This window comes from Anabrus simplex, chromosome 1 (assembly GCF_040414725.1).
Source record: "Anabrus simplex isolate iqAnaSimp1 chromosome 1, ASM4041472v1, whole genome shotgun sequence".
NCBI classification, from domain to species: Eukaryota; Metazoa; Arthropoda; class Insecta; order Orthoptera; family Tettigoniidae; genus Anabrus; species Anabrus simplex.
Genome location: NC_090265.1, coordinates 544563910 through 544579080, shown reverse-complemented (window position 1 = coordinate 544579080; position 15171 = coordinate 544563910). Strand labels below are relative to the sequence as shown.

The window sequence follows — 15171 nt, the reverse complement described above, 5'->3', positions numbered from 1 at the left end:
TTGATTTTACATCCCACTAAGTACTTTTACGGTTTTTGGAGACGCCGAGGTACCGAGTTTTGTCCTGCATGAGTTCTTTTACAGGAGTAAATCTACCGATACGAAGCTGAAGTATTTGAGCACCTTCAGCTACTACCGAACTGAGCTGGGCTCGAACCTGCTAAGTTGGACTCAGAAGGCTAGAGCTCCATTATTATTATTATTATTATTATTATTATTATGCTAGTTGCTTTACGTCGCACCGACACAGATAGGTCTTATGGCGACGATGGGACAGGAAAGGGCTGGGAGTGGGAAGGAAGCGGCCGTGGCCTTAATTAAGGTACAGCCCCGGCATTTGCCTGGTGTGAAAATGGGAAACCACGGAAACCCATTTTCTGGGCTGTCGACAGTGGGGTTTGAACCTACTATCTCCCGAATACTGGATACTGGCCGCACTTAAGCGACTGCAGCTATCACGTGTTTCTTCGCAGTGTCACTGTCGTCACTGAACTCGACGTTCGACCTTGTCAGGTCAGCTTAGCAAGTATACAGCAGTGAGACGACCTTGAATGGAACTAGCCGCCTTACTCTTTTGTTTACATTCGATGCTGTGTTGTTTTGCTTTCTTCGCCGTGTGGTGCTGCCTAGCGGAGTAGGGAAGTACTGCGTCAACTTCCGATCACAAATTGTGCGGGTTACGCATATGAGCTGCTTGTCAAGTCGGAGAGCGTAATTAAAATTATTTTACGTATTACAGCAGTTAGTGCATACATCAGTGATGTGGATGATATGAATTTCAGTGTTTCTCTTTATCGGAGTGACCGTTTCTGTTCCAATTCATTGGATTATATTCGAGTGATCCATTTGTTTACTGTTTCTATTTTCAGAATGTCACTTCTTACTAATGCTTTTTTAGAAGGAAAGAGCCGGCATGTGGCATACCTGGAAGGTAAAATTATTTATGATTTAACGACGAGTGTTGTATAGAGTGAGTATTTTCAAGAGTAACCTTGAAAGGTGAAAAAGAAAACGAGTTGTGATTATTTATAATGAACAGTTGAGAGCGGAGTTATTTGTCTTGCGTCATCTGCTAAAGCGGGAAGGGGATTCCCTCATGCCAGGAAATGTTTATCGTGGTTACTAGGCGCTGTGGGCAGTTCACATTTCAGGCGTGGCTGTGTGCTCAGACAGCAAAATCTTATCTATAATACACACTTATACGAACTTGAATCAACGGTATAACTGGGTGAAAAATGCATTTTTTCATGTATAGTGTGTAGAATATTATTTCTCTCTCTTACATCCGTATTTGCTTAGGAGCCGCGAAAATCGTACAGTGCAGTTTGCGATTGGAGAGAAGGTATCGTTGTTAATTTATTCTTAGCTGTATTCCGTTCTGACGTCCGTAGAGAAGATTTTTTGGCGACTTTTAACTGCGCCAAGGTTGGCTGCCTCTTTTCTTGGCGGAGGTTCTGGAATTGCGAGCTTCTAGGGAGTCACGAACTTAAGAAATAAACCCAAGAGAAAAAAGAACGTTAGCACTCCTTGGGATCGCGTTCAACTGGGTAAGAAGGCATTTCAGTTGGCCGTCGAGACGCGTCTATTATGTGTGTGCGAGGCGCCAGTTGTATTCAAAGGAACGAATGGACTGCGAGACATTCACCGCTTTGGTATGTAGGTTGTGAAAGAAGGAGCTAGACTGAAAGGAAAAGAGAGAAAAGAATCGTGCCGTGAAAAATCAAGGCTCATTTCTTTCCCGTTTTCATTAATTTACATAAAACAACATGGAGTCGTGGCTCAAATTTGACGACAAATTAAGAAGCGGGAGCACGTTTCGTTCTATGAGATCCAGCAGGCTTAGCTCCACTTCTGTCACCGCTAGTTCTTTGTCAACAAGCTGTGGTGGTATGAGTCATCTTTCATTTCTGGAGGAATCCCGACGTCTAGATCTCCAGGCTGCATCAATAAGGGAGTCGGGACGCTTAGCTGGCACAAGGCGAGATTTGGAGTTCACTTCACGTAAGCTGGAGCTGGCCCATAAGTTCAAAACTCTAATGAGGGTAAGTTTTCATTTGGGATGCATGCAATTTGGGAAAATCTAGAGATGTAAACTTTTCTTTCTTTTTATGGTTATGGTAACAGCTTAATCACCGAGTTTAAAACACTTCATGTTGATTCTAGATTCTTGTCTTACATTGTTACCAAACAAGGGGCGTAGGGGGGGGGGGGTGTAGAACCCTCCACCCCCATGGAATTATTACAAATGAAAATAAACAGAAAGTGGCAATAAACAAGTGAAAGTCATCTCAACATTCACAGAGACATAATTGTACAACCAACAGATTTCTTGGATCTATTTTCTAAGAAGCCCCGAAAGTTGGATGTTAGATTCTAATCTGAAATAACATTCGCCGTAAAAGTATTCATCTTGATCATATTGTTTTTGTTCTGTATTCTAATGTAAAATTTTGTAGTGTGCTGCAATCTGAATATCAACGTAATTTACTTGTATCAGGGTCCTTGTAACGGCACTCACGCATGCGCGAACCACACACTCACAAGCACCTTCATTATGCCCTATCATAATTTTGTAACTATTACCCCCCCCCCCCCAATCAGTCAGTCTTGGCTACGCTACTCTACCAAACTATTCTCACTTGTACTGTACTTTGATTGCCGCATGGAGGCCACCCTTCGATTTCCGGCCAATAAATACGGGATTAAAAAAAAAGAAAAGCTGTATCCAAGTGGTTCAGATTCCATGAACACGATATCGACAGTCACGTAAAACTTCAAGCTTTCTTTGTTCCCCAATTGTACGAAAAATTTACAGAAATGTTCACTATCAGATATCGAAGCTCTGTGTCCTCTTTTATACATCATCTTATCCTGCCCTTTGTATATAGGGATATTTTTATTTTCAGCTAGCCCGTTGGTGTAGACTGGAGTAATTATCCTGCTCACAGTAAATATTTCACCGATACGGTACTATGCAACTTTCAACACCATAAATTAATTGATCTATTTTTATGACAATTTGTAAATTATGACGTACATAAAATGCCCACTAGGCTGCTGTATTTATTATCACTTTAATAGTTCTACCGGCTAAGAAATTCATTCTTCTTAGTCCACTTTTCATATTTCTTGCTTGCTTCCATTAGAATGTGCATGAAAAGTGGTAGAGGATTTTAGTAAAAATGTTACGGATTCTTACACGTGACACATGCATGGTATTTCGAGTCGAAGGTTTGACGCGCAATTACTAGTGTATAATTGGAGCACTGTGTCCTTCAAACTAAAATAAATTTAAATAACAATAATCATGTTATTGCTTTTACGTGCCACTAACTACTGTATGGTTTTTAGAGACGACGAGGTGCTGGAATTTTGTTCACATGAGTTCCTTTATGTACATGCAAATATACTGATACGAGGGTGACGTATTTAAGCATCTTCAAGTACTACTACACTGAGCCAGGATCGAACCCACCAACTTCGATTCTGAAAGCCAGCTCTCATTCGTCTGATCCACTGAGCTGGGCTAAAATAAATTTAAAGAGATTATTGTGATATGTAATTTCCTCTTTTACCCTGAAATATTCCGATTTAAACCCTGTTGAGCTGGATGAATTTGTCGTAACGGTGGCAATAAAAGGAATGTGTTTATATCCTTTTCTATTCCCATTATACTGAGATGGTGAATAATAATAATAATAATAATAATAATAATAATAATAATAATAATAATAATAATAATAATAATAATAATACGTGTTTAACATCCTTTCAATTGGTAAATAGATTTTACGAGACGCAGAAGGGCGGGAACTTTTCTAACGTACCAGTAAATCTACTGACACGGGTCTCACGCATTTAAGAACTCTTAAATAATAATAAACTGCACGAGGACTCTATCCCACTTACCCTGAAGAAAGCCGGTGGACGCCTGATAGGCTACTCTCATGTGGATACCGAAATTGATATACTTTTAGATAGCATGACGTTAGACGTTTCTTGGTAAGAGCCAGCGAGATTAGTGTCTCCACTCAATCCAGTAGTGCCGACACCAAGCAATTCTCTAGTTGCTTTACGTCGCACCGACACAGATAGGTCTTATGGCGACGATGGGATAGGAAAGGCCTAGGAGTTGGAAGGAAGCGACCGTGGCCTTAATTAAGGTACAGCCCCAGCATTTGCCTGGTGTGAAAATGGGAAACCACGGAAAACCATCTTCAGGGCTGCCGACAGTGGGGCTCGAACCCACGATCTCCCGGATGCAAGCTCACAGCCGCGCGCCCCTAACCGCACGGCCAACTCGCCCGGTCCCAGGTAATTCAGAAAATGCTAGGAAGAATAAGGGGATACACACCACCGTGTGTGTTGGCTCTGTGGTATGGCTGTTGTAGCTGTACGCTTGCATTCGGGAGGTGGTGAGTTCGAAATCCACTGCTGGCAACCATGAAGGGGGATTTTCCTTGGTTTCCTACTTTTACACCACGCAAATGTTGGGACCGTACTTTAATTAAGTAGGTTATTTGTAAAACCACACGAGTCCAATTGTTATGAATATGAGTTAACGACAGTATAGTGAGTACTAACATTGGACGCATCACAGTCAAACCAACTCGAGTCCGATCATTACTAAGCATTCTTTGTATTTAAAAAAAAAAACATTGTTTTCCTTTGAAAAACCGCATCAGTCTCGAACTCAATGTGGTTCTAACACTGAGCGTTATGATGCGACCATGCCCCACTGGATTAGAAACACATTTATTTGATCTTAGAACGGTAATCAAGGAATCAGTAAAAGCACAGTCTTCATCAATGCCTATAGGCCCTATTTATTGCAGTGGTCGACTCACTCTTAAACCGTGGAGACAGAAATGGTAGATGATTAAGTAGGCTGCTAAAACAATATGAAAATACAAATAATACTCTTTGTTTTGTACGGATTTCTCATCTCCTATGGAAAAATATGCAATAGATATGTGTGTACCCATGCATTGCCATTAAAGAGTGACACACTAGTTTGAACATGATTAATGTGAAATAACTATTTTAAGCTGGCTATGGTATTTTGAGTTTAATTTACCAATGATATGAACTATTCTGTACCAGAAATAAAAAGTATATAAATTGATTCAAAATTGTACACCACAATAATGTATTTCACACCGCAACGAACAGTACACTACTACATATTGTGTTTTGGATACTTGTCATAACAACCGTATCCCAAAATTTAAAGAGAAATATGATTTGAAAGTTGATAATTTACATACAATGCTTTTGTACTAAAACATGCTAATTTGTGGTCCCTCTGTAAACATTTCACGGAGCTAGCATAAAATTCACGAAGTATAGTTTTGTTTCTGATTTTATGAAAACTTTCTCATGATTTATGTGGTTTTACAAATTACTGATTCAATTAGCCCTCTCCCATCCCAGCTTCGCGTCGCCGTAAACCTGTCAGTATTAGTGTGACCTCAAACGGCTTACAAAAAGGAAAGTAGATAGGATAAAGACCAGCGTGAGTGTATTTTATCCTAGGATATGGCTATGTTTGGGATAGTTGACTTTTTAAAGCTTTCGTTACGAGTTGGTTTACGTCGCACCGACACAGATAGGTCTTATGACGACGATGGGGCAGGAAAGGGCTAGAAGTTGGAAGGAAGCAACCATGATCTTAATTAAGGTACAGCCCCAGCATTTGTTTGGTGTGAAAATGGAAAACCAAGGAAAACCATCTTCAGGGCTGCCCCCAGTGAAGTTCGAACCCACTATCTCCCGAATACTGGATACTGGCCGCAATTAAGCGACTGCAGCCTTAAAGTTGCCATTATCCGATATTCATTGACTCTAAAGCCGGTGCGAGTTGGCTGCGCGGTTCGGACCGTGCAACTGTGACATTACATGGGTTGGTTCGAACTCCACTGTCAGCGGCCCTGAATAAGATTTCCCATTTTCACACCTGGGAGATGCTGTAGCTGTACATTAACTAAGACCACGGTCGCTTTTTTCCAGGTCCTTGCCCCGTCCTTTTCCATTGTCGCCATAAGATATATCTTAGTCAGTGTGACAACCAATAAGAAAAAATCTAAGGCCGGTATTTGTCGGCGACCTCTTAATTTGACTAATAAGAAGGACTTTAACATATCACTTCTTCTCCTTATTTTTATCATTATTAATATTATTATTATTATTATTACGATCTAACAGTTGTATCATCGCACAAATATTCACTTCATAACTAGTTTTCGGACACTAAGGTCCTTCATCAGTGATTTTAAATTTAAAACATGTTGATCTGCATAGATGTGTCATCAGTGTAAAATAGAGCCCAGATAAAGGAAACTGTAAAATGAAGAAGAAACAAATGACATAGTTTTTCAAACTAAACGCTAGACCTTAAAACGTTGTTTAAAATATAACATACCAATAGAAGGGCTGGCTGGACATGCCCTTAAGGTTGTTACGCTAATACTGTTCCGGAAGATGGTTCCGGGTTCTTATTAAGCAAATAAGTCGCCGACTAAGAATACTGAGCCAAGAATACATAAACAAAATTTTCATGAGATGGAGATTAAAATCTAATTTTCTCCTTATAATATGACAGTGACCTTAATACTGGTGGCATGACAAGCCAGTGGACGTTAGCACGTTGCTTTTTTTCTTTTTTTTTTTGCGTTGCACCGACACAGATATGTCTTATGGCGACCATGGGATAGGAAAGGCCTAGGAATGGGAAGGAAGCGGCCGTGCCCTTAATTAAGGTACAGCCCCAGCATTTGCCTGGTGTGAAAATAGGAAACCACGAAAAACCTTCAGCGCTGCCGTCAATGGGGCTCGAACCCACTATCTCCCGATTACTGGATACTGGCCGCACTTAAGTGACTGCAGCTATCGAGCTCGGTGCACGTTGCTTTAAAAACGTAATTCTGCTTCATTATAAAGTTCAGTCCATCTTACTTCTTGGATAGTCCTCTAAATGTACTTGTATGTATGTATGTATGTATGTATGTATGTATGTATGATGTATGTATGCATGTATGTATGTATGTATGTATGTATGTGTATGTATGTATGTATGTATGTATGTATGTATGTATGTATGTATGTATGTATGTGTGTGTATGTATGTATGTATGTATGTATGTATGTATGATGTATGTATGTATGTATGTATGTATGTATGTGTATGTATGTATGTATGTATGTATGTATGTATGTATGTATGTATGTATGTATGATGTATGTATGTATGTATGTATGTATGTATGTATGTATGTATGTATGTATGTATGTATGTATGTATGTATGTATGTATGTATGTATGTATGTATGTATGTATGTATGTATGTATGTATGTATGTTTTAATTTCCTTTCAGTGCTATTCTACATCTTGAAACTTCAGGCTCAAATGTCATCCTGACCAAGTAAGATGGATTCCGAGAAATAATCATGTGTGCTTCCCACGGCAATTCTTGCTTCCTGATATATTTCCTATTGTGTAAAAGGTTCAGTATGGTTTCTCTCCCTCTCTTTCTTCAACTTTTTCTTCTATCCAGTTGCACCTGGCGACTTGGATTTTACACATCGAACGTCTAGCGGAGATGAAATCAGTTGTTAATGTCGTGGTGGTGATCCTCTATTACCACTAATCACAAGGAAAATGGACGTGGGTTCGATTCCCCATCAGGAAGTCGAATAATTTAAGAAGCGAGATTTCCACATTTGCGCATGGCCCTGATGTTCACTCAGCCTATACCAAAAACGAGTACCAAGTGAATTCCACTCCTCCAACGGCTTTCATGCTTTATCTAGATGGAAAATGGAAGAGGTCCGACACTTCGGAAAATGAAGGTATCGGTAAAGGAAGGACAAGGGCCATGAAGGACGTGCATATGAAAGATCCCCTAGGGTTCGAAAACCTAATACCGTCTGGGGCGGAAAAGAACAAAGTTGACCAAGAGAGGTCGGTTAGGATAGATGAAAGTAAGGAGCTTGGCAAAAGTAAGTGGCAGCAATACCAGGACTCAGCTAAGGGCCCCGTGGCCGCCAAGGTACTATCCCCTGAAGCCCCTTTTAGTCGCCTCTTACGACAGGCAGGGGATACCGTAGATGTTATTTTACCGCCCTTACCGACAGGGAGAAGTTGAGCTTTCTACTGAGGAAATTATAGTTTCGCGCCATTCTTTCCAACTTCTTACGAAATCAACCGTGATTCAAATCACGCTTCTTGCATGTGAGGTTTTTCTAAATGCAATATCAAGTGCTTACTTGCGAGGTATCGCGTGAAATATTTGGTCACGTGCTTTGTTATTAAATTATATACGGTATTCCTTTCTTGTTGACTTTTTTTGACTGGACAGCATCAATCAAATCTGGCTACATGCATTCGCACCACAGTGTAATGAATTCATGTGCTCACATTTGGGCTGGTATCTCCAGAACTACCGGGCGAGTTGGCCGTGCGGTTATAGCTTGCATCCGGGAGATAGTGGGTTCGAATCCCACTGTCGGCAGCCCTGAAGATGGTTTCCCGTGGTTTCCCATTTTCACACCAGGCAAATACTGGGGTTGTACCTTAAATACGGCCACGGCAGATTCCTTCCAACTCCTAGGCCTTTCCTAACCCATCGTCGCCATAAGACCTGTTTGTGTCGGTGCGACGTAAAGCCACTAGCAAAAAATATCTCCAGAACTGAAGATCTGATCTGAATGATTATTATTATTATTATTATTATTATTATTATTATTATTATTATTATTATTATTATTATTATTATTACAAGTTGATTTAGGCCTACGTCGCACCGACACATATAGGTCTTATGGCGACGATGCCATGGGAAGGGGCTAGGAGCGGGAAGGAAGTGGCCGTGGCCTTGATTAAGGTACAGCCCCAGCATTTGCCTGGTGTGAAAAAGGGAAACCACGGAAAACCATCTTCAGGGCTGCCGACAGTGGGGTTCGAACCGACTATCTCCCGAATACTGGATACTGGGCGCAATAAGCGACTGCAACTATCGAGCTCGGTAACTCCGAAACTAAGACACATAAGAAGGTGATTAAGATGTCTTAAGATAGAGCCTTTGAAACCTCACAATCTTATAAATTAATAACTACGAAACTAAGACACATGAGAAAGTGGTTAAGATGTCCTAAGAGGAGTCTTTAAAGCCTAACAATCGTATAACTTAATAACTACGAAACTAAGACACATGAGGCGGTTAAGATGTCCTAAGACAGAGCCCTTAAAGCCTCACAATCGTATAATTTAGTGGTTCAAATCCCAAAGGAAAAACACAACAAAGGAAGGGCAAAAAATTTGAAGTTAAAATTTTCTCAAACCTCGTGCGATTTTTACCGTGTAAATATCAATTACGACCCCTTATGTAGGGTGCCGTTAGAGAGCTCTTTCTGAGCCTGAAATGATGGTACCACAACGCTTTCTCTACGATAATAAGGGATAAGGTTATGCTTCTAAAAAAAAAAATAATAATAACAACAACAACAACAACAATTGATTTCTCACAGTTTCGACTTCCCGATAGAATATTTATATTTCATATATATTTAATTTAGTGCCCTCCGAGGCTCAGGCGGCAGCGCACTAGCCTCTCACCGCTGGATGCTGTGGTTCAAATCCCGGTCACTCCATGTGAGATCTGTGCTGGACAAAGCGGAGGCGGGACAGGTTTTTCTCCGGGTACTCCGGTTTTCCCTGTCATCTTTCATTCCAGCAACACTCTCCATTAACATTTCATTTCATCTGTCAATCATTTATCATTGCCCAGAGGAGTGCGACAGGCTTCGGCAGCCGGCACATTTCCTATCCTCGCCGCTAGAAGGGGCTTCATTCATCCCATACCTGACCCGGTCGAATGACTGGAAACAGGCTGTGGATTAAAAAGAAATGTTATCGTGGGTAACGGGTAAAGGAGAAACTGATATGCTACGGGTTTCTTTCACTATCCGACTTCCTTTACTCAATGGGCTGATGACCTTCGATGTTAGGCCCCTTAAAACAACAAGTATCATAATCACCTTTACTCAATTCTTGTTTTTCGATCCCGACGATGTAAGCTTTTTGAGGCCTAGAAAGTCATACATGACCCTTTGTGGCCTTGCACTTCCTATTAAAACTATGATCACCACCACCACCACCACCACCACCACCACCACCATTACTTCCAAACATTCATTGTAATGTTAATCTGCCTTTGTGGATCAGTCGTAGAATGCCGGCCTCTGGATCCCAAGATAGCGGGTTGAAACCCGGCAGAGGCAGTCGGAGTTTTGAAGTGCGGGAAAAGTCCATTCGACACTCCATGTCGTACGATGTCGTCATACAAAAGATCTCTAGTGACACATTTGATATTCACTCGGCAAAATCCATTAAAACTCAGCCATAGACGCCCAAGAGAGTTTTGATTTACTCTGCCATCTAGTAGGCCTAGAGTAAAACGGAACGTCGAAAGAGATGAGCAGACAGCCAAATGGCGTCAGATTAAAATGCTTTAGGCGTCTGCGCACCGGCCTCTCACCGCTGGGTTCCGTGGTTCAAATCCCTGTAAGTCCATGTGAGATTTATGATTGCCAAACTGGACAAATCGGAGGCAGGACAGGTTTTTCTCGGGGTAACTCGGTTTTCGTCATCTTTTATTCCAGCAACACTCTCCAATATAATTTCATCTGTCAGTCATTAATCATTACCCCAGAGGAGTGCGATAGGCTTCGGCGGCCCCCCGCTCGAATGAATGGAAAAGGGCTGAAGATTATTATTATTAGTGTAATATTAACTATTGCTCCCCCCATAAAACGCCTTTTTGTTTTTGTTTATGCATGTTCCTTCTTCTTTCTCTTCTATCCTTTGTACACCCTGGTGGGAACGCGGATGCAATCTGTGTCACACGTGTTGATTTAGCCCAGTTTACGGCCTGATGTCCTTTCTGACGTCAACCCTGTATGGATTTCCTTTATTAGTGTTCTATCGTCCCACAAACTCAGGTAATCACGATAGGATAAAAAAGGGCTAGAACTTGGAAGAAAGGACCATGTCCGTAATTGGGGTACAGCTCAAGTATTTGGCTGGTGTGAAAATGGGAAGCAACAGAAACCATCTTCAGGACTGCGGATGGTGGGGTTCGAGCTGCCATCTTCCGAGTAAAAACTAACAGAAACGTGGCGCGTACAGCACACCAAGATCGCTCGTTCCTGTGTGATTTACTGTCATTTCAGGTTAATAATGATGTCACTTAGAACTGTCGCATAATCATTTTTTATTTGTCTGTTACGTACGACAATTTGAAAGATGTTAAATGATACATCATAGTGTATTTATGGACGCAGTAGAGCGAATACCTAGCTGACAGAAGGAATTCTGCAGGACCACAGCCCATGATTCATACGTAGCGCGTCTTATGACCGTTTGGTTTGTGATTCAATAAAATAGGACAATCCATGACTGACAACCTTCCATGTTCCATGTTCTCGAGAAGAACTTGTCCGATTTTCAAAATAATATTTCTTTCTTTCTGAATTCGTTTACCCTCCGGGGTCGGTTTTTCCCTCGGACTCAGCGAGGGATACCACCTCTACCGCCTCAAGGCCAGTGTCCTGGAGCGCGAGACTTTGGGTCGGGGTATACAACTCGGAAGGAGGACCAGTACCTCGCCCAGGTGGCCTCACTTGCTGTGCTGAACGCCTTGGTGGGGAATGGGAAGATTGGAAGGGATGGACAAGGAAGAGGGAAGGAAGCAGCCGTGGCCTTAAGTTATGTAACATCCCGGCATTTGCCTGGAGGAGAAGTGGAAAACCACGGAATTATTGTTTGGTCGGAGGAACTATACCAGATGAATGGAGAGTTGCTATAGTAAGCCCTGTGTATAAAGGAAAGGGTGATAGACATAAAGCTGAAAATTACAAGTTTGACGTGCATTGTATGTAAGCTTTGGGAAGGCATTCTTTCTGATTATATTAGACATGTTTGTGAAATTAATAACTGGTTTGATAGAAGGCAATTTGGTTTTAGGAAAGGTTATTCCACTGAAGCTCAACTTGTAGGATTCCAGCAAGATATAGCAGATATCTTGGATTCTGGAGGTCAAATGGACTGTATCGCGATTGACCTGTCTAAAGCATTTGATAGGGTGGATCATGGGAGACTACTGGCAAAAATGAGTGCAATTGGACTAGACAAGAGAGTGACTGAATGGGTTGCTATATTTCTAGAAAATAGATCTCAGAGAATTAGAGTAGGTGAAGCTTTATCTGACCCTATAATAATTAAGAGGGGAATTCCTCAAGGCAGTATTATCGGACCTTTATGTTTTCTTATATATATAAATGATATGAGTAAAGGAGTGGAATCGGAGGTAAGGCTTTTTGCGGATGATGTTATTCTCTATAGAGTGATAAATAAGTTACAAGGTTGTGAGCAACTGCAGCGTGACCTCGATAATGTTGTGAGATGGACAGCAGGCAATGGTATGTTGATAAACGGGGTTAAAAGTCAGGTTTTGAGTTTCACAAATAGGAAAAGTCCTCTCAGTTTTAATTACTGCGTTGATGGGGTGAAAGTTCCTTTTGGGGATCATTGTAAGTATCTAGGTGTTAATATAAGGAAAGATCTTCATTGGGGTAATCACATAAATGGGATTGTAAATAAAGGGTACAGATCTCTGCACATGGTTATGAGGGTATTTAGGGGTTGTAGTAAGGATGTAAAGGAGAGGGCATATAAGTCTCTGGTAAGACCCAAACTAGAGTATGGTTCCAGTGTATGGGACCCTCACCAGGATTACTTTATTCAAGAACTGGAAAAAATCCAAAGAAAAGCAGCTCGATTTGTTCTGGGTGATTTCTGACAAAAGAGTAGCGTTACAAAAATGTTGCAAAGTTTGGGTTGGGAAGAATTGAAAGAAAGAAGAAGAGCTGCTCGACTAAGTGGTATGTTCCGAGCTGTCAGCGGAGAGATGGCATGGATTGACATTAGTAAACGAATACGTTTGAGTGGCGTTTATAAAAGTAGGAAAGATCACAATATGAAGATAAAGTTGGAATTCAAGAGGACAAACTGGGGCAAATATTCATTTATAGGAAGGGGAGTTAGGGATTGGAATAACTTACCAAGGGAGACGTTCAATAAATTTCCAACTTCTTTGAAATCATTTAGGAAAAGGCTAGGAAAGCAACAGATAGGGAATCTGCCACCTGGGCGACTGCCCTAAATGCAGATCAGTATTGATTGTTTGATTGATTGATTGACCACTTGGAGGATGGCTAAAGGGGGAATCGAACCGCCCTCTACTTAGTTGACCTCCCGAGGCTGAGTGGATCCCGTTCCAGCCCTCATACCACATTTTAAATTTCGTTGCAGAGCCGGGAATCGAACCCGGGCCTCTGGGGGTGGAGCTAATCACACTAACCACAGAGGCGGACTTCAAAATAATAACAGAGCTAAATTTGTAATGTATGTGAATTTACAAGTTGCTTTACGTCGCACCGACACAGATAGGTCTTATGACGACGATGGGATAGGAAAGGGTTAGGAGTGTGAAAGAAGCGACCGTGGCCTTATTTAAGGTACAGCCCAAGCTTTTGACTGGTGTGAACATGGGGTTCGAATGCTAGCTGATATCACGGCTAACTCACTCGGTCTGTAAGTTTAAGGATAGGTGTAGAAGATAGTGTGATGCTATTTAAAAAGAAAAGGAAGTGACCACCGTTATCTCGGCAAATATTGACACTCTGGACAAGTACTGCTAGTTCGATTATGTGCCTCTTGTTGCTATTGTTGAAAGTGAACATTGAATGTCGATATCTTGAACAGTTTACAAGTTATTTGTGGTGGACATCTTAGCTGAATAATTCTGTATGGTCTTTTATTTATTTTTTCGCTCACCGAAAAATTGCATTTCATTTACCGCAGAACCTCTTTGTAAACCACGTTTGTGGCATTGCCTTTTGAGGCTAAGATGACCAGGCTACTGGCAGAGCTAAATCTGGAACATGCAACATGGAACTCTACATGTGAGTAACAGTCCTCTTTTTAAGTCGAAATAAAAAGGATTTCTTTATTAATAAAGGAGATTCCAAATATCGATTTTCATAGCTGTAACATCCTTTTTTTTTTTTTTTTTGCTAGTTGCTGTACGTCGCACCGACACAGATAGGTCTTATGGCGACGATGGGACGGTAAAGGACTAGGAGTGGGAAGGAAGCGGCCGTGGCCTTAATTAAGGTACAGCCCCAGCATTTGCCTGGTGTGAAAATGGGAAACCACGGAAAACCACTGTAACATCTTAGCTTTTGAAATATAAGTATCCCCATAAAGATAATTCAACGCCGTCTTCACTTATTTTCGATCTCCAGCTTAAGCTGATTTTCCGAAAAACAAAAAGTACGCGTTTCTTCATTTTTAAAGGGAATTACAAATACCAATTTTCACGTCTGTAACATGTTAAGTTTATGAGCTATACTGTAGATATTCCCATTTTAGAAACTGTCCCAATTTTTGGCTGAGTGGTGAGCGTTGAAGGCTTCGGTTCACAGGGTTCTGGGTTCGATTCCGGGCAGGGTCGGGGATTTTAATCGCGTGTAATTAATACATATGGCTCGGGGACAGGTTGTTTGTGTTTGTCCTAACACTCTCCTCTTCATATTCACTCAACACACCACATTACTAACCACAACAGGAACAATAGATAGTAATTACACCCCTACACGCACGCACGCACGCACGCACGCACGCACGCACGCACGCACGCACGCGGTTGGCGTCAGGAAGGGCATCTAGCCGTAAAACAAGGTCAAATTCATATGTGCGACACAGTTGGTACCCGAGACTCCACAGGTGTGGGGAAAGCGGTAGAAGAAGAAGATACTCATTTTAAAAAATTCACCCGCTTTTTTATTATTTAACCCCCTTAAGTTGATTTTTTTAATGTGTTCATTTATTTTTAAAAGAGATTCAAATTACCAGTTTTAACGTCTGTAACATCTTCAGTTTCTGAGATGTATGTATCCTCATATAAAGAATTCAACTCCTTCCTCACTTCTTTTCAGTTACCCCCCCCCCCCCCTGCCTCCCGCCCTAACCCCTTAAGTGGATTTTCTGATAACAAAAATTCGTGTTCCGTGTTCTTTTATTTTTAAAGGAGATTCCAAGTACCAATTTT

At 41.3% G+C, this 15171-nt stretch overlaps 1 protein-coding gene across 4 annotated transcripts in view; it reads left to right on the top strand.

Moving 5' to 3' along the window:
* Window positions 1-15171, top strand: part of LOC136857109 (uncharacterized) — a 569643-nt gene that overhangs the window by 24230 nt on the left and 530242 nt on the right. The window contains exon 1 of one of the 4 annotated variants that reach the window (XM_068225059.1): window positions 899-931. The exons of 1 other annotated variant lie outside the window; for it this stretch is intronic. In XM_068225059.1, coding sequence (XP_068081160.1) covers window positions 914-931 — 18 coding nt within the window. In that variant the 5' untranslated portion in view covers window positions 899-913. Of the gene's footprint in view, window positions 1-898; window positions 932-1476; window positions 2043-15171 lie in introns of those variants that run through there. 2 more of the 4 variants (XM_067135509.2, XM_067135507.2) reach the window with 2 other exon arrangements.